The sequence below is a fragment of the Triplophysa rosa genome, linkage group LG21, assembly GCF_024868665.1.
Source record: "Triplophysa rosa linkage group LG21, Trosa_1v2, whole genome shotgun sequence".
Taxonomy (NCBI): Eukaryota; Metazoa; Chordata; class Actinopteri; order Cypriniformes; family Nemacheilidae; genus Triplophysa; species Triplophysa rosa.
Genome location: NC_079910.1, coordinates 14,026,843 through 14,052,108, shown reverse-complemented (window position 1 = coordinate 14,052,108; position 25,266 = coordinate 14,026,843). Strand labels below are relative to the sequence as shown.

At 35.9% G+C, this 25,266-nt stretch overlaps 1 protein-coding gene across 2 annotated transcripts in view; it reads right to left on the bottom strand.

The window, feature by feature from the left end:
• ntsr1 (neurotensin receptor 1 (high affinity)) overlaps positions 1 to 25,266 on the bottom strand; it is a 61,604-nt gene that overhangs the window by 3,710 nt on the left and 32,628 nt on the right. The window contains exons 3-4 of one of the 2 annotated variants that reach the window (XM_057319142.1): positions 19,516 to 19,600; positions 4,608 to 8,600 (exon numbers count right to left, since the gene is read on the bottom strand). In XM_057319142.1, coding sequence (XP_057175125.1) covers positions 8,351 to 8,600; positions 19,516 to 19,600 — 335 coding nt within the window. In that variant the 3' untranslated portion in view covers positions 4,608 to 8,350. Of the gene's footprint in view, positions 1 to 4,607; positions 8,601 to 19,515; positions 19,601 to 25,266 lie in introns of those variants that run through there. The other variant, XM_057319143.1, reaches the window with a different exon arrangement.

Below are 25,266 nucleotides of genomic sequence, written 5' to 3'. Positions count from 1 at the left end.
AAAAATATATATTTGTCCATATTGCTTTAATGGCTCTCACAGTCATTATTCACTATATTGTCGTTCTGAAACAGTATGAAGTAATTTCTTTAGTGGAACACATACACACAAGAATAAATACAAGTTAAAGAATTGAATTTCCATTCAAGGTAAATTCAAAACAACTCAAGGATGATGTAAACAACGCTGGTTCAATGCTGGTCCAGAAGAACTGTTTTATTTTTTTTAAAGAGGTACTTCAAATGAAAATTTACCCTCAAATTCTTCTAAATCTGTATAAATCTCTTCGTTCTGATGAACACAAAGGAAAATATTTAGAAAAATGTTAGCAACTGCCATTTCTGGGACGTTATTGACTACCATAGTAAAACTGGCAGTTGCTAACATTTTTCTAAATATCTTTGTGTTCATCAGAAGACATTTATACAGGTTTTAAACAACTTGTTCAACAAAATAAATATCTTTAAGATTTAGTTATATATGTCAAAAAAAATTAGTAAAAGCTGAAACCGGAAGTGCTTCTGGACCAGTGTTTACATCTTGTAAAGTGGTCTATAAAATGATTAGGCCTACATACAACTTCTGAAGCTATACAGACAAATGGAAATCTAACTTTTATAATTTTACAGTAGTCTTGAATTTCTGGGTTTAATTGATTTTTTTTGTCTTCCATTAAGAAAATAATCTCAATAGAGTGTTTTTTTTGGGGGGGGTTAATCTATTTTTATGAGGATTCTTCTCAGTCACTTCATGCTAGTGTTTCTAAATTTGAAAATGTCAATTTCGAATGGTGGGACTGTGTAAATGTCACTTTAAATGTGTCAATGACATACTGAATTCTGATGACATTGAATTCATTGAATTTAAAGTTGTTTGGATGGATTGAAACAGATACATAATCAGTGATGACAAGTGTACAAATGAGACATGGCTGATTATTGCATTATGATACTGATGACTGTCAGGATTACTAAACCGTTTTAGTGTCAGATGTCAAGACAAACTATATGAATACAGAATATAGTTCAGTGCTTCGAAAAATAGGAATTTGTATTATTTGCATAACATAATTGCTTGATCGAGAGAGGATGAAATGAGACTATTAGATAGGTTCAGTCATGAGGTCAGTGTTAAACGCATCATTCATTAAACAAATTATATCTGCTCACAAAAGCTCTGTAAATGCTTTATTCTTGTTTGTAAAAGACCAAGTGACACTAAGTGAGACTTAGATGGACTTAAAATAATCTTTTTTTGCTAGTTTGTGGGGAAAAATATAAAGGATGGGAGTTGACCCTGTTATTGATAGATGCATTGTAATGCAGGTGAGAACATGTATCGATCTGAGCTGACAGATTGCGTCCTTGCATCTGCTGTGCATTCTGCCACCCTTAGAGAAAAATGTGTGAATTCATGCACGCACGCGCACACACATATACACAAACACAAGACACAATAAAGATCATTCTTATGTCCCTTCGGATTATTTTTAACTCGTCTTTAACTCGTTTTTGTTGTTTTTAATACATTTTCCCATGTCCTTTTACATTTTATGTTTCGTGCATGCCAGCTAGGGAGAGTTTGCGGTCAGGATTTATGTTCCCAATGGAAATTTGTGTTCAGGATAATCTGTGTACACTGATTTGACTAATCCATTCCCAAAATGCCGAGGTTTAATTTGTGAACTTCAGCTCAGAATGAGGAAAATAAAAGCTTTTAAACATTTACACTGCTATTGCACAGGGGTTATAGCAGGGCGTTTCCCCAAAACATCGTAAGCCTACGTTGATCGTAGCACTATTGGTGACAATAAGATCAATTTAAGGTTACGATGCTTTTAGGAAACGCAGCCCTGGCCTGTACACAAATATACAGCTGCAGAAAAAATTACGAGACCATTTCAGAGAAAAATGTATTATACAAAAAAGGTAGTGTTTAGGTAGACTTATCATTTTTGTTTCATTTTGTGAACTACTAACACTATTTTTACCAAATTTTAAAATAAAAATATTGTTTCTATTTGCATTTATTTGCAGAAAATGAAAACTGGAGAAACAGGTGAAAATAACATGAAAAGATGCTATGTATTTCTTTCAGACCTCAAATGAATACTGCAAAAACATTTCATATTTACTTTTAAGCAATAAAACAGTAATATTTGTATTCAGGAAAAGTTCCAAAATCTTTTTTTAAGTGATAACCTAGATTTTTATGTCTTGTCATGCTGTCAGTCTTTCACATTGCTGTTGGTTGACTTGATGTCACTCCTGAGGTTGGATTTTGTTTCAATTCAACAGACACTGAACTAGAATGACCACAATACATCTAGGAATGCTGATTACAAATGAAAATTGTGAATGGTCTTTTAATTTTTTCCACGGCTGTATATACGGTTCATTAAACAAACCCTGATCTTGCATAGGTATGTTCACATTTGAGAAGAATACATTCACATACATTTCTATCTCAAGGACTCATGAAACCATAAAATCAACCTTCATCATAGTTTATTCTTCTTTAAATGTGTGTGGTTTTATTGTGTTCACTTGTTGCCCAACATCTACGGCAAAAATGTAATATTGGAATTTTTGTTTGGAGGACAAAAAGCTACAATAACCTCTGCTTGAGAAAGCCTTATAGAGATCAATAAGCCCTTATGAAAGCTTCTCTTTGTGACAGCCTGCCCCGCTCTCCCCTTAATGTGTTTGCAGACATTGCATGAAACTAGATTTGTATTTGCACATTTGCCTTCTGAAAACTCATTAGAGCATTTGCAATTTGCATGGTTATTGCAAATCTCTCCAGCCTCCGTCTACAGAGCAGCTCATTGCCACCTTGCCTTCATGAAGCTGGAAGAGTCACAAGCTCATTGGCCTTACAGAATGAGTAATTAAGCACATGTGCAAGAGTAAAGAAATGATGATGATGTTCTGTCTGAGCGTGAACACAGAAGGGAATTACTATGGGCTGTGAATTATTGGAGGCTCACTCTTCTGAAACGACTCGGGAGATTAAAGAAACACAGCAGCCTTCTCAGATGCACATTTAGTTGGTATTTATGCAGAGTGAAGCTTTGTGCTGTTATTCTTTCTATTCAGAGTAATTTTTTTTGCAATTATGTCGATGTAGGAGGGCCATTACAGTGATGAACATGATCCGTGAATGCGCCAGTGTAAACTTGAAATGATGATAAGAAGTCTTAAAAACACAAAGAGGGAAAGAGGTGTAAGGAAGAGTGGGTGTGCTGCATGGAATTTAAAAAACAGGCCACTGAAAGTGATGATCCAGAGTTTTTCCTCTAAAGAATACAACCGTATGGGATGTTTCTATAATAAGCTACTTCTTTGAAACACATTTTTCACACTTACTATAGTTTATTTATTTCGTTCATTCACAAATGTCTATTAAATATACACGCAACGCAACAAATATCTGCCATTTCCACCGCATGGAAAGTTATGAAGCAAAATATACAGGCTTGAAATTACATACGATTTTTAAAAAATTTAAAGGAGAAAAGCAGGCTCTTTTGTTTTGCTACTTTAATTATTTTTATCCTAAATTCATTTTTGTATCCTAAATACATGTCTTTACACAGACTATATTGAAAATTTTGTTTAGATTATCAGTTATAAAAAGCTTTTTTTGACTGATTTTTAGATTTAAAGTCTATGGCTAGGGATGTCACGATAGGGATGTTTATCGTGGCCAAAATAATTAAAACGAGTATAAACAATACTGCTGGTCAAATTTGTTGTTTATTTTCTGCTCATGAATTACAAGTACAAGTGTAGTGAGGCAGAGAGAGAGAGAGAGAAAGAGAGAGAGCTTGTAACCATATTTACAATATTATTATATGTGTAAAGTATCAATAATCAACAATCGTGGTTTCAAATATCGTGATATTGTGACCCCTACCTGGGTCAGCGATATAAATACACAGGGCTGTAAATTCAGATTTAATGATCCTCAAATGACATAACCTGTAATGATTTCAGCTTCCTCCACATGCATGTAAAGTGTGAAAATTATGAAGAAACTCATGCAGTTGTTGAACTGGGCTCAGAACATCTTTGAATCCTTTTGTCATTGTAAAGACGATATGAACACTTTAGCGGAATGGGCGTTTAGGTTATCATTAGGTTAGAAAGGTGCCCGCAGCTTTCAGAGCCGGCTCTCAGAGGAGATTGAACAGACCAATTATAGTTGACTTGTTCTCAATGCTGCTACAAGCTTTGGAGTCAAGAACCTCAGGAATCACATCCATCACAGACAACCTCAGAACAGAGCACAACCTGAGGAGAATCTGATAAGGTCAATCAGATCAGCCATTCAAGTGTGTGTATGTGCTGTGATTTGCAATCCATTCAAAGTGAATTTCAACTGATCAATAGTTTGTGTACTTATAAAAGCTATTTCACACTAAACCATCAAAACGGCAACAAACATTCTTATTTAAAAGGAGTTTGTTGGTGTATGTTAGAGACTTACTGCCTCTCTCTTGTGTGAGAACAAAACACAGTGGGAAGATGTATTAGTTAATGACTAATATAAAAATCTTTTTTTTTTCATTTTTATTTTGTACTTTACAAAACATATACTCATCATATACAGTGGCTTTTCCATTAAACATCGCAAGTTAAATGCACCAGGAAAGCTTTTAAACAATCAATTCATTAGTCTGAGTTATTTCCCATTAAAATGAATAATTAATTTAGTCGATAATAACAAAACAACATCAGCACTATTCAAATCCATCTTTAGTGTTAACATATATTTATAATGACATTTTTTAAACAAACAGCACAAAAGAGACAACACCACCTGTGGGATTTCAATGAAACCAATTGAATCAACATTGATTCAGGAGGATTCATGACACTACGTGCATGGATGCTATAGAACTCTAAAGGCATGTTAACTGTGAATCTGATTACCACTGATTTAAAACAAGTCACATGTGCCGTAGAAATGACTTACAGTGTATACATTCATGAAAGTTATTGATTTGACAGCAGCAACAATAACGTTACAATAAAAGGTCAGAGATGATGATCTAGAATCATCAAAGAAAAACTGCTGTGCTACATTTCTGTTACTGATGGCGAACTGTTGTAATGCTCCAAAATCTTAACATCAATAATATCTTAAAGCACAGTGCACATACAGTATATCAAATCTGTGCAAACACAATTCACTTTCCAGAGTGTTTCAGGTTTCATGAACAGCATCTGCTTCAAGCAAGTAAATGTTTTACGTAATTTGCTTTAATAGGGTTGTAATTTAACTTACAGGTAAATCAAATCATACTTCATTTTAAACCGTTATCTTCCCATTAGGAATGATCAGTCCTGATTTGATGGTATTAGCCCTGTAGATTACATTTCGCAATGACTCTGTAAGAACATAACAGCTTGCTTTAGACCAGTGGAGATGTGGATTTAGTGCAGATCATGCACAGACGCAAACCCAAAATACGCCAGAACTATTAATATTGAAGTGTGGATAAAGGGTCAACTTCAAACTGCTTCTGGAACTTTTTGACATTTAAAGCTTTATTACATTAACTCTTCGCCCACCATTAAGATTTTCTGTCATGTTTACACAATGGATCCCTGCATTGCTCTGTTAACCCATGTCACGTACAGTATCAAAGTGCTTTTCATTTTTTTTACATAATCTTAAAATGGTCCTTGTGCTCAGACGATGCATGAATTTTTTTGGTATGTACACAAAATATATATTATAATTGTCTTCATTTTCTCTTACATTTCCCATATATTATACAGCCATTAAATTTACATTATGAGATAACATTTCATTACCATGCGTAATGACCTTTGGCATTTTAGAAATGTTTATGGTTTAGGCAAAACATTTTCTTAATAACAGAAAAATGTTGTAATTATCTTGCTGTCCCCTTGGAGAACCATCAAATGAACATCATAACCTTTCTAACGGTGTCTGTCGTGTCTACAACCTCTGGTCCACAACCTCAGCAGGTGATCTTTTATACTTCTCTCTTTCTCTCTCTCTGGTCAAGTATCTCTGGCCAGCATATCAGCGTGTTCTCTTTAACATTCTGTGTACTTCAACACACCACTCTTTTCAACTCCCTAGCATCCTCCCTGCTGTGAGCATTCACCATGTTCTCTACAGTTCCACACACAGTGGTTGATTTGGATGAATACGAACAAAAGCTGTTTTTACCAAAACTTTATCCAGTTGACATGAAAATTGTTTGATAGATGTAAATAAGAAACAAGGAGCATTAGCCAGACTCTGGGACCTGGGCTGGGTGGTATGAAGGTATATACTGTTGAGACAAAATAATGTCAACTGCGACTGTGTAGAGTAGACGGTTTCATTGACAACAACATAAACAGACATTATGTGGCCCAAACGTAACTTCCAGTAGACATCTGCAAAGAATCAATAACAACAGTTTCTGTCTGGGGCGGCGTTTGCGTATGGCAGAGTTTGGCAGTGGCCATACCCTAGCATTCAGACAAAACAGTGGAAACAAAGTGTGCATAATGATGCTTATTAAAGATCATCAAACTATTTTAGACTGCTGTATATTTCTTGCATGGGCGTCGGAAGCATGTGTATTTTAGAATGTAAAAACGACATTCTCTCATCAACAGCTTCAGTGGTGCAGTGAGTACTATTGACACTATTGCGATGCAGGTTTGAATCCACCTTTCGCTTGTCTATGTTTTCACATCACTTATTAAATCGCAGTATAAATGGCAGATGGTTTAGTAGATACTTTGTTGGAGTCGCCCTATTGCTGCAGAATTAGAGCTTCAAAAAGAGCATTTTTAACGATATGAGGGTAGGGTTTGTTATCTGTAAGTCTGTTCGTGCATTCTTTCAGTTTCGTGGATTCTTGTACACGTTTTGTGTAGATATGATGTGGTATAATTTATGGTTCCGTTACTTTGGAAAGTGGTTGTTGTATGGCCAGAGGAAAATTTGCCATTCCCTAGGTTTACCCCCCACTGGTTTAGTAGATTATTTTATAACAATTTATATAAACTAAAATAATAAAATTCATTGAATATAAAATCATTTGTTATATTATATAGACTGATAAACAAACTCAGATCGGAAGTTAACTTCGGTCCAGGCCAGTGCGTCTGATGAAACCGTCTATATGCTACAGTATGTAAGTAAGTGGGCGTGGCTAACACCACCCATCCCTATTTCCTACTTTGCCATCATACTTTATTTACCTACAGCGGAACAACGTTATCAACATTTCACCATTAAGAAGATAGCTTCCTCATCTTCATCATCCTCACCACGAAAGGCACTAGAAAAACAGTGCAAACTATCTTGAACTTTCCATTTTTCTTTGGCTTTCCATCTGTATTACCAAATTCCATTACCCACATCATTGTCACGGATCCTCAATCTTGTGTTCTAGCCCTCCCATCATTCTCGAAACACTTCCCTAGTGGAAGTTTTGATGTAAATCTCAGCATTCCTGCGGCCAAGCGTTTCTCAGAGATAAGTGCCTTTCATACAGCTGAAAATTAATTGTGCTGGTTTACACTTTTCCTTCAGCCGCACATATTCAGTCAAGACTCTGTCTCTCTTTCTGCAAACTGCAGAGCAAGGCTGTGTTTAAAAGAAGCTTTTTTACATTCAATTATGCCCGTCCTCCCATCGAGCATTCTTCCTTCTTGAATGTAGACTGTTGCTATAGCGACAGAATGGTTACAGAAATTGTGATGTGTTACAAGCTAGAATCGCTTGTTTCAAGATGTAGCGATCTCTGCTGTGGCAGTAATAAAAACCAAATGCATGTTCTCATCTTCACAGTTGGTAAATTACATCAGTTGGATATAAAGACTCTATATACATAACAGCAGCTGTTTATTCACATAAATAAATCAACTGTTCGCAGTCTGGTTCTTAAGATTAGCTTAGGAATGATGTATTTCTTCATTACATCCTATTCAACCCTGAACTCTTTTTATCCACCTAATGTTGTAGACAAAACATTAAAACTTCCCACTACTACCACTCAAACTGATCTAGAATCAGCTGAGCATGTAACATTTGTTACTGCGAATCTGAATATTTCTACATTTGGAGATTTTTACAGTGTTTGAGCACCCTGTTCAGTTTTCGTTTTGTGTGTTTCGTGGTACCACAACGCACTCTTTCACACACAAACACAGTCTCTCGTAGCTATTCCGCGACACTCGAAAGCTCAATGTGGTGATGTATGAGCACAAACATAACATTTCTTGTAATAACAAGTCCATCTGGACACAATCTTCACTTCAATGGCTTCCCCTTGGCTTTTCTGAATGAAATGGAGGAACTGAATAGGCGGTCAGTAAATGGTCTCCTTGATAGCGTTGGTGGACAAGGTGTGGTTGCTGCAGATGCTGATGGAGTGTCGGGTCAGGACGCGTTGTTGTTTCTTATGACGGCACGGCAGCAGGAAGTAGCGGAGCGTGGAAAAAAAAATTTGCCGGTAGTTGGACGAGACGAGGTTGTAGAGGACGGGGTTTATAGCCGAGCTGACGTAAAAGAGCACGTTGGTGACCATATAGAAGTAGTGGTAGAAATCGAACAGAGCACTGTAGGAGAAAAGCAAACAGAGTAGATTGAGGGACAGAAAGAGCTAATATTTGTACTAATACAGAAAGTACATCCGGGGTTTACAAACTTTATGAGACCAAGGACTGGCAAAAATTTACTTTATCTTTACAAAGCTGCAGGAAAAAACGCCCACTTTTTTGCCTTTATTTAGCATTTTTGCATGCATTGTATACCAATTCCAGTCAAGTGTCTGTTTAACAAAATCAAACCTCTGGAATGACATGAAGTCACCCAATAGCAATTTGGATGACTGAGAGAATGCACTTAAAAGCTGCAATTCAAAATCAGGACTTTTCATCTCTGAGCTGTTTTTTAACATATCACTGCTGTCCTTCTGAAACCTCATATCTCCATAAATCATTATTATGAGACACCCTTTATGTGTATCACTGGGTTTTGCAAATATCTAACCAATAAAAAGTACATACTGTGTTGTTTAAACATGAATATGAACTTGTTTTCCTTGTATTCAAGATCTGCAAACCGATTTTTTGTTATTTTGACCAGTTTGTCCTATTTAATTTTTCTACAAATAAATGCAAATAAAACAATATTTTCCTTTGGAATTTGGGAGAAATGTTGTTTACAGAATTCATTTTTTTTATCAATAATCGAATGATCAAATTGAAAAAAAGAATAATTTCAGTAGTTTGTTTTCTGTGGCTGTATTTTTAAAGAAGCATTAAAACTATCTTAGATAAATAGTAAGTGTAATATTTAGAAAAAAATATTCTGAACTTAAATAATTGGCTATAGAGTCATGATGGATATAAAACTGAGGAGAAACATTTTCAATTCAAATCTATTCGTGCTATAAAAACGTTCACAATAAACCTAGTTTCATGACAGCTGCTTTACGTTTTATGTCATTTGCACGTACAGACAACTTGATAGTTCTTTTTAAATTAACATTTTATGATCTTCATATACTGTACCATATACCTATAAACTTTATCTCTTTTACGCTTTTTCAATCTCCACTCTGTTTCTGAAATCAACAGAAATCTTCTTTATTTATACTACTAAAATGTATTCTGGAAAGTTTTGACGTTGTTATTTTATGTTAGGCTGTGTTTAGAAAAATATCTTTAGCTTTCTCAATGTAATGTAAATCTGGGATTTTGTATAGTGATTTGATTAGTTTGAACTGATTAAAATAAAAGATAATCTCATCAACGATCATGTGTCTCTTTAGATAACGTCTCTACATAAAACTCAAAAACGAAAATTGGGTTTTGACTACACGGAGTGAAGGTCACATTCATAATTCATTCTCTCTGATCTTTGATCACATCAGAGTTATGATGTCAGACACATGTACAGTCTCACTGTGAACCTGTCTGTCTCTATCAACTCAGCCCTGTAACCCAGATTCACCAAAACTCTAAAGAAGACTTAACCCTGCCACAGCAGACTGGATCATCTCACCAATGCAAGGAAGCCATTTACAGACACAAAAATCCAAAGTCAAAGCTGCACATGCATGTTTGCTCAATGAGACTATTTTTTCCTTGGAAGTTGCAAGTGGAACTTTTCTGAATAAAAATACCATTTTCCGAAAGATAATTTTTGTGTGCAATCTGCATCAGATGGTCCATGAACAGACCATGATCATGCTATCTGATGCATGACTTTACATTCATCTTCTAAGAATAAGTGACATCATTTTTTATAGAATCCAGCGGAGTAGAAAGAGAGAAATATAAATATCACACACTACCAATCTGCTTAGGAGGCAAATGGATTTAAGCATCAACAGACGATTTTAGCACAGATGATTAATTAGTCACTTAAAGTGATTGATTATACACTGACTTGCTATCTCTCTGTACCTAGGCTAATACACATTTTCTCTTTAACATTATTTCAAAGAATTTGTTTGATTGATGAATGGATTCATTTCCAGTCTATCATGGCAGGGGGTGAGATCTTTCTGACCTCATAAGAAACTTCTTAACTTCATGTTCTGCTGTAGCCTAAGAGACCCCAAAGCTCTTTCATCATCTCATACAGTAATTACCATTGAAGCATCAGGTTTATACTCTTATGAGATCTCATTATAAACAACATTTCAAATTGAAACTCTATTAAAACTGTTACATGAATTATGTTTGGGGTCTTTGAGACGAATGTGACTAAATGCAATGAATTAGGTGGTACAAACAGACCCCCTGTCAACTGTCCATATGAATTTTATATACTGCTGCTTTCCTTCTGAAACCTTGTATCTCCATATTTTATTATTTTTGCAACAATATATTTTTCTATAAAAAAGCAAATAAAAACAATGGTACATTACAGGTCAGATGTCAGAGAAACATACTAAATAGAAAATATTAAAGGGGTAATATGGCGCGAATACATGTTTTTCTGTGTCTTTGGTGTGTTATAAGTTGCCCATGCATTACACGTAAAATTGCAAAAATTTAAGTGCTGGAACAAAACATGCATTCTATCTAAAAGCGAATGCTCACCCAGACCTGCCTGAAACACCTCGTGTAACCACACCCCCACAAATCTACGTCAGTTGGTGGTATGAGTTGACTAAGACCGCCCAAATGTATACGCAAGTAAGGTGGGCGTACCTGTCAGTGCAATTGCTTTGGAACCTGATGTTCCAAATATGGTAAGAGGCGTTACATTTCCATCACACGCTTGCAGTATTCCACCAATCACTACGCACTGGTTAACTGGCCAATCATAGCACACCTCGCTTTTCAGAGCCATGAGCTTTGTAAAAAATCTGCGTGTTTCAGAGAGGCGGGGCAAAGAGGAGATACACAGTATGTGGAAAATACACCATTTTTAACCTTAAATCGTGTATACACATTGCATTACATCTAAAACAAACGATAATATGTTTTAGCCGTGTCATATCACCCCTTTAAATAATTCAATCTCCACAGAACATAAGGTATAAATATGTTTAATTAAATCTGAAGAGCTTTTCAGTTTGAAGTGTGAATAACGAGGGTCGTAATTCACTTGCATTTGTTTGTCTGGGTGAAGATTTTAATGTTCTCCCTACGGCAACACTGATGATGAGCCCTGCATGAGGAGGAACTAAACAGCACTTATTCCGACACAAATCATCAATCTGTCTGACATATTTCTCACTCGTTTCTGTAACTGCGATTCACAGCTGAATGACTGAATGAATCAGTAAACGCATCAGTGCCTGTATCTACTGTATTTCTATAGACGTATAAGCAGTGTTGGGTGTAACTAGTTACTAAGTAATTAGTTACTGTAATTTAATTACTTTCCCCTTGAAAAGGTAAAGTAAGGGATTACTCTTATTTTTTCTGTAATTTAATTAGTTACTTCTGATGTAATTAAACTAAATACTTTGTGTAATATATGTGTGTGCAATAGTGGAATTAACATCAAAATTCAAAGTCTAACTTTAAAATGAATGCTTTAATGTATAATTCTCACATTTGTAATACTTTGGTCAGTAAATAAGAGTACTTTATGTAGTTTATATTATTTATTTGAATGAATTAAAAGAGCCGTTTCATGCCTACCCTTGAATCACTTAACTAATCAAGGTTGATATAGGATATAGAAAGTAATTAGTAATAAGTAACTAAATACTTTTTGGAGAGAGTAATTTGTACAGTAATCTAATTACACTATTGAATATGTAATTAGTAACTAGTAATTAATTACTTTTTCAGAGTAACTTACCCAACACTGCGTATAAGTGTACATTGCAAATCCTCCGCGGCATTATTTTTTCAATAATTTCACATTTGAATATTTCAGCTCATAAAAAATGAATATTCGTTTATTTAAATTAAGTTGAAAAAGACATAATTTGTTACATTTTTATTTAGTCACAATTTCACATCAAGCTTATAATTATAATTAAATATTCATAACACACTAATATTATATCCTGTTGATATAATACTGAAAAGATTAGTAACGTTGGAAAAAAATAGAAAAATACATAAAAAAAACTGCATTTAAACCTGCGCGAAATCATACAAAAACCAAACACAAAACAAATCGCAACGTATATTGACAGTCTGTGATATATGGTTATCTTGTTTATTTTGTTTTACATGTTCTTGATAAGAAAAACAAGCATATAGCCTATATGGTCTATTTTACTCTGGTGAAAGTCTGTTCAACAAGCCGAAGGTTAACAAAGCCGACAGCGGAGAAAACGCGCTTCTCTAACTCCCGGAAACAAAACCTAGATCTGATAAGAATATCTGGCTTTATTGTTTATAATGTTGACTATAAATAAAGTAAACAGGCTTGATACCTCCATGCCGACTGTTAATTGATCCTAAAAACAAAGACCTGCTGATCACCACTGTATATAAATATTTTTGTCGTTTTATGGTCAGTGTCTGTCTTGTTTAGCTTTGTATTGCATTTGCATCAATAAATAAAATCAACTAAAGCAGTCTAACTAAGGAATTACACCGCGTTTTAAAACAAAAAAAAACATCTGTGCGAATTTATTTACAGGCAGAGGTGGACAGTAACGAAGTAAATTTACCTGAGTACTGTACTTAAGTACACTTTTTGAATATCTGTACTTTACTTGAGTATTATTGTTTTTTCTGAGTACTTGTACTTTAACTTCGCTACATTTGAAAGACAAATATCGTACTTTTTACTCCACTACATTTATAAAAAGGTCCAAAAGTAGAAAATGGTTTCTATGCAGCGGGGTTTCCTGTGTGCGCAATTTATCTGGCTTGCGATCTGCCAGGACCTTTTACTGTTGCCAAGTATTTCAGTTTTTCTAAGCTCGCGGTTTTCCGGCAAGCTTTGAATGGCCATTTGGCAGATTTTTTTAACGCAAATCTGGCAACTCTGGGATCTTCCCCGCTAAACTAATGTAAACGTAGGCGCTGATACACCGTTGATAGCGCTCTAAAAAGGCAAATAGAAAAATAAAAGACGAAAAAGGCACATGATAAAGTGTGGTGTAATCATCTGTGGGTTACGATCAGTCAAAGATCGTAGAAACATTGTCATGAAAATGATCGGCATAACGGCTAAACGGTAAATAAGCATCACATACACCTTGAGCTACGCGTGCGTGTTAACTTCTGATCTGCTGCTATATCATTTAAAGCGATTTGGAAAATGAATGATGTTTTTACTGAAGTAACTATCGTTGAAGTATTCCTGTTGAAATAAAAACAATAGAACCCTGCCCAAAATAAAACAGAAAATGTAATGGATTTAATGGTTGTAATGGGAATTGTACTATGGATACATGTTGTCTACTTGTATGTGATGGATTCTATTGGTGGGATGGTAAATCCTATTTGAATAAAACCACAAACACACTACAAAGAGGAATTTAATTAAAAAATCTCATTCGAATTCTTTAGTAAAACCACAGCAACTAAAAATACCATAGTTTCATTATACTAGCTATAGTTTATGTTTGTAGTTAAATTATGGAAATACAAATGGTAATAAATCCAACAAACACATGGCTTCTACACTTAACTATTTACAACAACCTTACTACTTACTGGTAAATTGCTGCTAAAACTGGTAAAGGGAAAATACAAAATAAAAGAACACTGCTCATAAATACATATAGGCCTAGGGGGCTAATGAGGATAATTAGGCTAAATGATCATACAGGGTTATATCTAAACGGAACATATATGTGCTAAACATATGAAGCTCTTAAAGGAGTTGCTCACTGCAAAATTTGCCCCCATTAACTTTCCATAGTAGGAATAAAAACTACTATGGAAAGTCAATGGGGGAAAATTTTGAAATGAACTACTCCTTTAATACAACTGATACTGTGAGCTACTCTGTGTATTCAGTAGGTTGCTTCAGAGGCATAAGGTATACGACAATAAAACAATGCACAACTGACATAAAGGAAATTTACTTTTAATACTTGAGTACTTTTAAAAGCACGTACTTCTGTACTTTTACTTAAGTAAGAATCTGTCTTTACAACTTTTACTTGTAGTGGAGTAATATTTGACCAGTAATATCTGTACTTTCACTCAAGTAAGGAAGTTGTGTACTTCGTCCACCTCTGTTTACAGGTGACGACCCTTGTTGAAGTTCTTAGGAGGAAAATACAGGCTTGAGGTATGGAAAAGGGTACTAGTCACATGCTAAGGCAAAACTTGTAGTTGCAGTGAAATTCCCAGCTAACACAGTTACGGTGTGACGACGTACCCGGACCGGAACATATTCGTTGCCACGACGTACCATAATAACGTTCCAGCGACGTAACTTTGTGATTCCCATATTCGTCCTGAAGACGTAACATTTGACGTTGTTGGGACATTGTGATTACCTCCTGAAGACATACCTGGAGCGTACCATATTCGTCGCAGCGACGTACCAAATAACGTTTCTGGGACGTGATGAGCACGTCCTAATGACCAAGCAGTCACGTTGTTAAAATCTTATTTTTTATTTAATTTAAACAATTATCATCCCTCACATGGAGGATTAAATTAATTTGTGATTTAATCTGTGCGTTAAAGATTCAATATTTTATGCATAATTGGAGTAATTTTCTATTCAAATATGTATAAAGCACAGTAACGATTATAAAACTCAACACAGCACTGTACATCACAATCAGATATTTTATTTATACTGTAGTACATGACATAAATAAACAAAGACTTCAACACAATATAGAGGATTTAAAGCAGATATTTATTGACAGAGATGAATAAACATTATGTTTAGGCTTAATGTTATATTCTTGTTTTACCACACAAGTTTAGCAGGTTGTCCGTTTTTAAAACAACAATCAAAAGCTTCTTTAGTCACACTCGCAAACATCAGGGTCCGTTCATTTAAACGCGCCAAATCGATCGAAAATCACTAAAATATGTGTTTACTCTCACATCTGTAAGGTATAAAATAAAGAAAGAATATTAATAAACCGCTAAAGTAAAATCAGGCAGCGAGGTAAAAAGAAATGACCGTTAACGTTTAAATGATGAGAGCGCGCGACTCTTTGCAGAACAAAGAAGGCACGTGCGTGCTGGAGACGCGCAAGCACATATCAGACGCGCGCACACAAAATAAATAGTTGTAATTGTGGTATCGAATTAAACTCCACTTTAATAGCTGTCAGAAGTCAGATTAATTCGTCTTGACATTATAACAGATTTTACTCTGATCATAAATTTTCCATTCAATAACATAATAAACAGAAATGACCATCTGAAGACCAGTACATCACATCACTACAACATTCTCAACGGGATCAATTATTTGAGGACGTGGCTAAGACGTTTCTGGACTGTAAGCAAAAATGACCAGTGTCCAGGTTATCTGAAGACCAGTACATCACGTCGCTACAACGTTCTCCATGGGATTAATTCACGACGTTATTTGAGGACGTGGCTGGGACGTTTCTGGAACGTAAGAAAAAATTCTAAGAAATGGAACATTGCCAAGACGTCCTCATAACGTAGTCACAAAGTAATGTCACGGTGAGCAAATGAAGACGAACTGGTGACATTGTCAGAACGTACTGTGTTAGCTGGGTTGACATTTTAATGTTTCAAGTTGTTGAAATCAGCATTAGTTAGCCTAATGTATTTCTAACGAACGAACGACTGCTCCAAACAAGTTATGGACAACACTACTTATATTAAACGAAGAAATGAAACTTTATTTAACAAAAGCTCTCCTCCACCTTGACCTGTCAATCATCGCGCCTCACAGACGCCTGACAGATGTGAGCCTCACGAACTCTTGCGTCCATTGTCCAAATTAACTTTCTTTTATTTCTATAAAAATGTTAAATGAAGGTGTGTCGGTAGCCAAGTAATGCAATAAGTGGACAGCCATTGTGGTTTTCCATGATTCTGCTGTAGGTGTTTTGTGCATGAGCCGCACGCGTGAATGACCTTGAACTCGATCATCCTTAAGTTATTTCGAGTAAACTGTTATCGACAATTAATCGATCATCGATTAATCATTAACATCCCTTATGTATACATGTAAATAAAAGCTACTTTGAAATTGTAGCTTCACAAGTTATTCATAATTTAAAATATTGAAATTTACAGTAATGCAACTGTTTTAAAAACACTAGAAATATGTACAGTAAGCTTTATCATAGTTAAACACATTGAGTCATTTACAGAATTGAATACAAGCAAAAAATTGTATAGTTAAATGTTATCGTGTTCTTACATGGTACTCAAAATCGTGAAGGTCCAAAATGCACAAAAATCGCCTCTCGTGCAATTAACTTAATTTTAACGAGTTAATGCAACATGTTTTTTTAATAATAATCAAATTCTATATATTTTTTTAATTCATCAAGTTGTTTTAACAAAACATTATTTAATTAAATTTACCAATTGTATTCCTGTTGTACAATCCTAAATTAATTGTGTGGAAAAGATTTTCCAGAAGTTTGTTGAATAAACTATTTTTCTGAGAGTATACTATTGAAGTGATCTAATCTCATTGGCCTAAAATACGTACTGTATGAGATCTGAAGTTATCAGTGTACAGTACTTTATTTGAATTACATTACTTAAATTAGGAGGGGATTTCCCCATTTTGGGTATACTAGTCATATAGTATAAAATATCCTGTAAACTATAAACCTAAAGAGTAAAAAGTCACTAAACCTCCGACCAAAACCAACATTTTTGTGCTGTTACAAAGTTGCCTGTTGTCAAATGAAGCTTGTTACTGTAAAAAATATAAAGCAAGTGAACTTTTGCAAATTTTAGGAGCCGAAATGACACTTTTTTAAATGGGCACTTTAGCTAGTTACTCCTTAAAGTGAAATTCTGTCATCATGTACCCTCTTGTCATTTCAAACCTGTATGACTTTCTTTCTTCAGCAGAACACAAAAGAAGATATTTTGAAAAATGTTGGAAACCAAATAACAGCGGTACCCATTGACTTCTATTGTGTGGACACAAAACTAATGCAAGTCACCGGGTACCGCCATTGTTTGGTTACCAACATTCTTTAAAACTCAGGACTCTTGATAACACCTAGAATAAATAAATCTACCAAAAGGGGTAGAGCTTTCTCATACGTAGCACCTAAACTCTGGAATAGCCTTCCCGATACTATCCGAGGGTCAGACACACTCTCCCAATTTAAATCTAGATTAAAGACACATCTTTTCAGCCAAGCATTCACTAATGCTTAATATGCAAAATAAAATTAATGAACAGTAGCTACACTAATTAGTCTCTTTCTGCCTTTCTCCCCCGCCTCGGGATGCCCATCCCGAGGTAGGGAGAGATTACGCCAGGACCAGATGAACATCATATGCCCATCCCTACCTAGAGATTATGCTCCATCTGAACGTGCCACCCTCCTGCGAGAGCCTGCAGACTAACTGACCATCCCAGCTCCAGCTCAGGCAATTCCATTCCCAACCGAGAGCAAAGACGGACTACTTGTCACATTAATGCTAAATTTACAATACTTAGTATTTCATGATAAACTTACATCACATGACAGCAGTTATAGCTGCACTCATTTACATTATGCCATTACTATTTTCCCTGCTTATAACACTCCTCTGTTGTCTGATATCGATCACAAAATTAGACCTAAACAGTTTCAACAAATGAAATTTCCTAAATCACAACTAATAAGCTCTCCCTATTTTTCATAAACATTTACTCAGTAACTTTTAATCAAAGTCACTGAGTGCAGCTGTGACACGTCAGATGGGACCTGGCCCTCCTGGCTGAGACTGGTTTCTCCCAAAGTTTTTTTCTCCATTTATTTATCATTGGAGTTTGGGTTCTTGCTCATAGGGAGACTTGATCTTGCTTGTTCTATAAACACCATGCACTGTGTTTATAATGTACCTGTCATGATTCTGCCTCATCATGTCATGTCTTTCTTGATCTAGTGGCAGGATCATGACAGAGCCTTTCATGTGTTGAGAGAGACATGTTATTGTTGGGTTTGACATAACATGCGCTCTCTCTGGTCTCGTCTTTGACCCCGCCCCTCTCGTTTCCTTGTTTAGCTTTCCATTAGCATTTCATTCCTAACACCTGTCCCTTGTTAATTATCCTTTGTTAGTCTCCCTATATAATGCCCTTGTGTTTGCTGTCCTGTGCTGGTTCGTTTTGTTTGATATCTTCCCCGATGACCTTGTCTGTCTAGGTCCTGCCCAGTCCCTGAAAGTAAGCCTTGTTTGTGTTAGGTTTTAGTTCTTGTTTTCCCCACTTGCGGGAAGTGTTTTGTTTTGCTGTTTTATGCTATCCTTGGTTCTTTGTTTATTTTCCTGTTTGCCTCCTCGTGGGTTTTTGTTTTATTAATAAAGTACTTTTTTGTTGAACTTTAACTGTCTGGGTTCTGCACAAACCGTGACCGTACCATTTCTTATTTTCTCCTGTAAAGCTGCTTTGGAACAATGCACATTCTGAAGAGCGCTAAATAAATACAATTTAATTAAATTAAAATATCTTCTCGGCAGAAGAAAAAAAGTCAGCTGGGTTTGAAATGACAAGAGGGTGAGTAAATGATGACAGAATTTTCATTTTTGGGTGAATTTTCTTGTTTTTGCAGGTACAACTTTGATTGTTTTGCTTGTAGTCAATGTGTCTCATGTACAGCTGCTTTGTAACAATGAAAATTGTAAAAGCGCTATATAAATAAAGTTGAGTTGAGAGTTGAGTTGAATTATCATTTAAACTACTGGAATGAAATAAGAGAATGTTCCATCTTTTTTTCTGTTGTTTTTTGTAATAAAAGCTTTCCTGTAGCTTATTGGTTAGAGCATGGCGCAAACAACGCCAAGGTCATGGGTTCGATCCCAGGGATTGCACATAATTATAAACAAATGTATAGTATAATGCAATGTAAGTTGCTTTGGACAAAAGCATCTGCCAAATGTAAAATGTAATATTTAAAGCGACACTCACGGAGTCCATTCATTAACATAGCAGTACATCAGTCTTCTTGCGTGGTACGGTAACCAGCACACCACAAACGCAATGACAACAGCACCTGCGGAGAGTAAAGTGAAAGAAAACAGACAATATAACAATCACGGTAAGAAACATTCCCACCCGTGTGCAGTGATGTATGTGAATGAGAAGGCGTTCAAAAGCTCTGCAGGTGCCTTCACATGTAATAAATACATTTGGGAACAACAGATGACTCATTTGTTTTCTCACTGACGCAAATTCACTTCAGCTAGTTGTCCATTTTTTTTCTCTCATCTCACTCCTCTTTTTTATTTTTCCATTACTTCAGGTTTGATTTGAGTCAAACTGGGATTACTTTACTAATCTCTGTTATTCTCTCTATATGAGGCTCTTGCTATACTGCTGGCACAATGCTCAATAATATGGTCTGAGGTTTTGGCAATAGACATTAAGTCTGTGCTTTAAAATTGCTTCATCACACATTGACTTAATATTGTTTTGTTCAGAAATGTTCAACGCCATTAGGTAGTGAAATTAGCTAGTGTAAAGAAAAATGCCAGGAAAAACATTAGAGGGTTTTGTTTTCCTTTGTTTGGTTATATGATTCCATTACATTTTACGCATTGCTTGAATGTAATTACTTTCATAATTCTTAATGTTTTTAACTTTTAGGCTTTGATAAAAAATTGTGGTTATTTTCCCTGAACATTGGAGAAAAATGACTATGTTCAGAATATAATCCAATACTTGAATCATTTCTGTTGTACACACTATTCGTATTGTATACAGTATGCACATTTTCTAAAATTCTGAAATACCCAGATTACATTTTCAAAATGTACAGCATATGTTTTATTAATATAGTATAATCTGTGGTATGTCACTGTAAAAACTTGAACTTGAGAAACACTGGCAGAGATAACTGACAGCGCATATTTTTTTCTTCTGTTTTGTTTCACTCTCAGAGACGTTCAGAGAAATTCCCAAAGGCAGTTAATTTCTCTCTGAATCAAACTAGTCAGCCATTTATTAGAGATGAGGTGATATAAATGGTTGTGCGCTTGTGTGTGTTTCTGTGAAAGAAAGGAATTCCCCCTTCTGAGTCATGCTGAGTTATAAATCTGCATCTCAAGATTTTATGAATGAAAAATAACACTGACAGTCCTTCTTTTTGATCTTCTTGTCTTAAATGATTAAATTTAGCCCTAAGGGTTTGAACTAAAATGAATTCTTATTTCTCTGGATGAGGAAAGAAGCAAATAAAAGATAAAGACAGAATGAAGCTGGAGACAGAGAAATATAGCTTTTCAGCTTTTGTTTCACAATTTGTCTGTTATCAGGGGCTTCTGCAACCAGTGCAAACATTTGATTCTCTTTTAGCATTTCCAGCTGCGGAAAAACAGCATTCAACATTTTTATTCAATCAGCATTTCTAGATGTATTGTGGCCATTCCAGTCCAGCATCTATTGAATTACAAGAAAATTGAAGAGACAAAAAAATAAGGAGAGACATAAAGTCATCCAACAGCAATGTGAAAGACTGACAGCATGACAAGACACATGAAAACTGATAAAAATCCAGGGGCCTCATGTACAAAGACTTGCGTTGATTCCATAGTAAAACACTGTGTACGGACAAAGCTGTAAATGTGCGTACGCACAAAAAAACTCATGCCAGACATGAAGTTGGTGTGGAGGAATGCACATTCTCACGTTAATTTCACTGTTAGTACATCCGACCGTGAGCGTGAAAGCTGGCGTACGCAAAGTTTTTGTGCGTACACGGCGTTGATACATGAGGCCCCAGGTTATCACAAAAATTGTTTTTTCAATGTTTGCTAAATACATCTACAGATATTACTATTTCATTGCTTAAAAGTAAATATGAAATGTTTTTTCAGTATTTGAGATCTAAAAAATCCAGAGCATCTTTTCTGTTATTTTGACCCGTTTCTCCAGTTTTCATTTTCTGCAAATAAAGGCAAATAGAAACAATATTTCACTTGAAATTTGAAACAATGATAATTTTAACTAAACATATACTATAAATAGTAAATATAGAAAAACTGAAAAAAATAAAATTAATGGTCTCTTCATTTTTTTCCACGGCTGTATCAACACAAAAGCATATAAACACAAAACGGTAAAATAACAAGCATTAGTTAAAACAGCAAAAATGGTTTAAAGTTCAAAATGTAGCCTATTTAGGCCTACTATGATGTACTTGGTCTCATTGAAGAACGCGAAATGGGTTCTGTCCTTAATATTTCCACAGAGTATAAACATTTACAAATGTTCATCATGTAACATTACGGATCAGTACAATAATGATGGCGAACTGCTTATGATGCCAATGGCATTTCGGCAGTTACCATTCTGTGGTACCATTTGCTGTCACTCCAAATGATCCGGCTCTGATGAGTATCATTTTCTTCTCATTCCACCTGTCTACATCTCTATCTTATCACTAATGGAGCAACAAACCATATCTGAATGCTAATGTGTAAGGACAGGATTGCACTACTGCTTTGGCAGAATCTTTCTGAAATTCAATCAAGGATCCGCATTCGTCCGATTACCTTCCAAATGAGAGTCTGAATCCCCATTCAGCCTTCCATTTGAAAGCTAATCAGACAAATGTGGATTCTAGATATCTGGCTTGTGTATGGGTATGCCGTGTGCCTAGATAAGAATAGTCTCAAAGCCTGGCTGTTTCCTATGAAGAAATCTAAATACAGATCAGTGATAAATCACACAGGAAGTGAATTATGCCTGTTTAGAGCAATAGATTAACACAGCACAGACTGAATCAACACTGTCAACATCACAAATAGGAGCCGTGTACATCATACAAGCACACATGCACACATTGGATATCTAGGGTGTATTGAGAGCTGGATAAAGCAAATAATAAGCTTGTCCGTTTCATCTCTTTGTTCCACTCTGTGTTGATTTCATTTTAAATTCAGCAGTTGCATAAACACATTAGAAAGCGACAAAACTCTTGCCTGGTGCCGTGCTCTGATGAGATGTAATTACTTGTATTATTTTGTTGGTAAATTCAATATAACGTCCATTAAATGTTGCCCCCACTTCAGCGTGATTCATTTGAGGGTCACTCTTACTAACAGCAGATAAAGACTCATTATGTACCTTGAATAATTCATGGCCACTCTATAAGCATATTTGTGAGGTGTTTGTGATATCGTGCTTGTTTGAAGCAATTATTAGCATGTGAAAGGGACCAGGAGTTGCAACAATCGTTTTCTCACTTCCTGCTCTCAGACAGAGTGACACTTCCTGTTCTAGTTCCTGCGCCGGGTTCAGATGAGCAGCCAGTCGCACTGCAAGCCGATGAGAAGAGATCGGCCTCTCTTTATTTCTCAAATGTGAAGCCATGTCTTTTGCTTGCTTTTTGACTTCATCAAACAAGAATAAGCACACAGGATCATTTATTGACCCTATACTTGCACTGCATATCAGCAAATTTGAATGAAGTTATTCCATAAATGTCCACATTCCGGTTCCTATTATAATTTGATGTATGTTTATTTAGTTCAATTTTAAAAATGCAGTTTTGCAGGTTTATATACACAGTATATATATTACATTCCACTAAATGCAGATTTGTTTTGTATAAATTTATAGTATAAAGGTTAAAGTGTTGTCATGTGAAACCTTTCAAAGCCTTTAGTAGTACATCGTTGTGTAAACATACCCTACAACTACTCTTGTTTTTTTTCTCTTTCTAAATACAACAGATCTTTGCCTACTCGCCCATAGGGCTGTCGCAATTATTTGACATAAACGCAATTATTTCAGATAACTGCAATTCTTGTAAATTCTTGTAGACAAGGGTAATCTGCAGTGCATTCTACGTCCACCATCCTTAAACTGCACTGACTGGTAAATTCATACTGTATGACATTTCTCCATCATTTGAGTTGTATCAGCTTTGTATTTTTTTGTGTTGAGTTTTATTAGAGTGATTCCAGACTCCTGGCAGTTTTAGTTTGAGTGCTCTCTTCTGTTATGGTCACTCTTTAGTGAATGTTAGTTATTTACAGAATTTTCACATTTCTAAAGGATATATTTTCTTCATTGAATAAATCAATTGTATGAATCGTTACAATTGTCAAAGCTTTTAAACACAATTAATCGCCATAATCACAATTATTTCATAGACAATTAATTGTCAGCCAAAGTTTTTAACTGTGACAGCCCTACTCGCCAATCACCAGAACTTAAATAATATCTTGGTGATATGAACTCTCACTAAGTGTCTGTCTCCTCTGGATCCAGTTCAGGAATAAAAGCAACTTCTGACCTTTCACAGCGCACCATATCAATTCAAATTCAGTTGACGTCGAAGTAAGTGGAGCCAACATTAGATAAATTGGGAAGAATGGATGAAAGCCCTGCCATCATCTCTGACCCTGTCCAAACCTGCTGGGCAAAAGAAAGTGTCTTCTGCAGATTTGCCATAATTAGAGTCTGTTAGATCACCTCACTCGCTCTCAGAAAGTGCCGTCACACTGACAGATGAAATGTTTTGGTTGCAGATTGCTAACTCTTAGCAAACTCACATTAAGCTCACACAATGCTGACAGGTCTATAGACAGATGCATCAACATAGGACGGGTGTGAGAGGATATGCATTTCAATTTACGTTTTTAAACATTAGCAAAGAAGCATTGATAGAAGCAGAAGCTGCGTTGCATGCTGGGAAAAAATATCCAGATGATCACAGCAGATGAAGCTAAATTAATACATTACGTTTTTTAGACACCCACACAAATGCATAAATGCAATTTTTTTTTAAATACTGCAATGAACAGTAGGATATATGATTCTGAAAGCTGGTGTGAGATTGGTGAAAAGTCCTTAAACCGCTACAATGCACATATGCACGGTCACTTCCGTGTTTACGCTCAGGGTGCGAGAAAAGATCCACTGCCCCACCGGAAGCCATTCATCTCTACCTAGAGCTGTGAACATGACAGAGGAGAAGATGAACATTTGTACTCGCTGCTTACATAAAGTTCGCCCGATTACAATAAACTGTTTTCAGCAATTAAATACCTTTACCTTTAAACAACAAATTTGTATGAATCTGACCAGATATCAATAACACAGTTCCCGGTAAGACACGTTTGTTTACATCTGTCAAATGGCTCTGATATGCAGGTTTACTGTAAAGAAACAGACATCGCTTGGCTTTTAAAACAACCAGGCGTCGCTCATTTTCAGACCGAAGATGACGGGAGGGGATGTAGACCTGGAGCACTGAGTTAAGGTAGATGGGCGAATTTGCCGTTATCGTTCTGAAGGCCAGTGTCAGAGATTTAAACTTGATGCGGGCGGCAACTGACAGCCATGTTAAATGGGTTCTTTTAGTCTGATTATAAACTAGACGTACAGCTTCATTCTGGATCATTTGCAAGGGCTTGACTGCATTGATCGGCCAGTAGAGAATTGCAGTAGTCCGGTCTTGATATGACCAGAGCTTGGACAAGCAGCTGAGAGGCATGCTCCGACAGGAACGGCCTGATTTTCCTGATGTTGTAGAGCACATACCTGCAAGTTCGAGAGGTTGCTGCGATGTGGGAGGTGAATTTCAGCTGTTCGTCGAACGTCACCCCCAGGTTCCTCGCAGACTTGGTGGGTGTTATAGTTGAGGATCCGAGCTGAATAGTAAGGTGCCGTTCAATTGATGGCTGGGCCGGTATAACCAGGAGTTCTGTC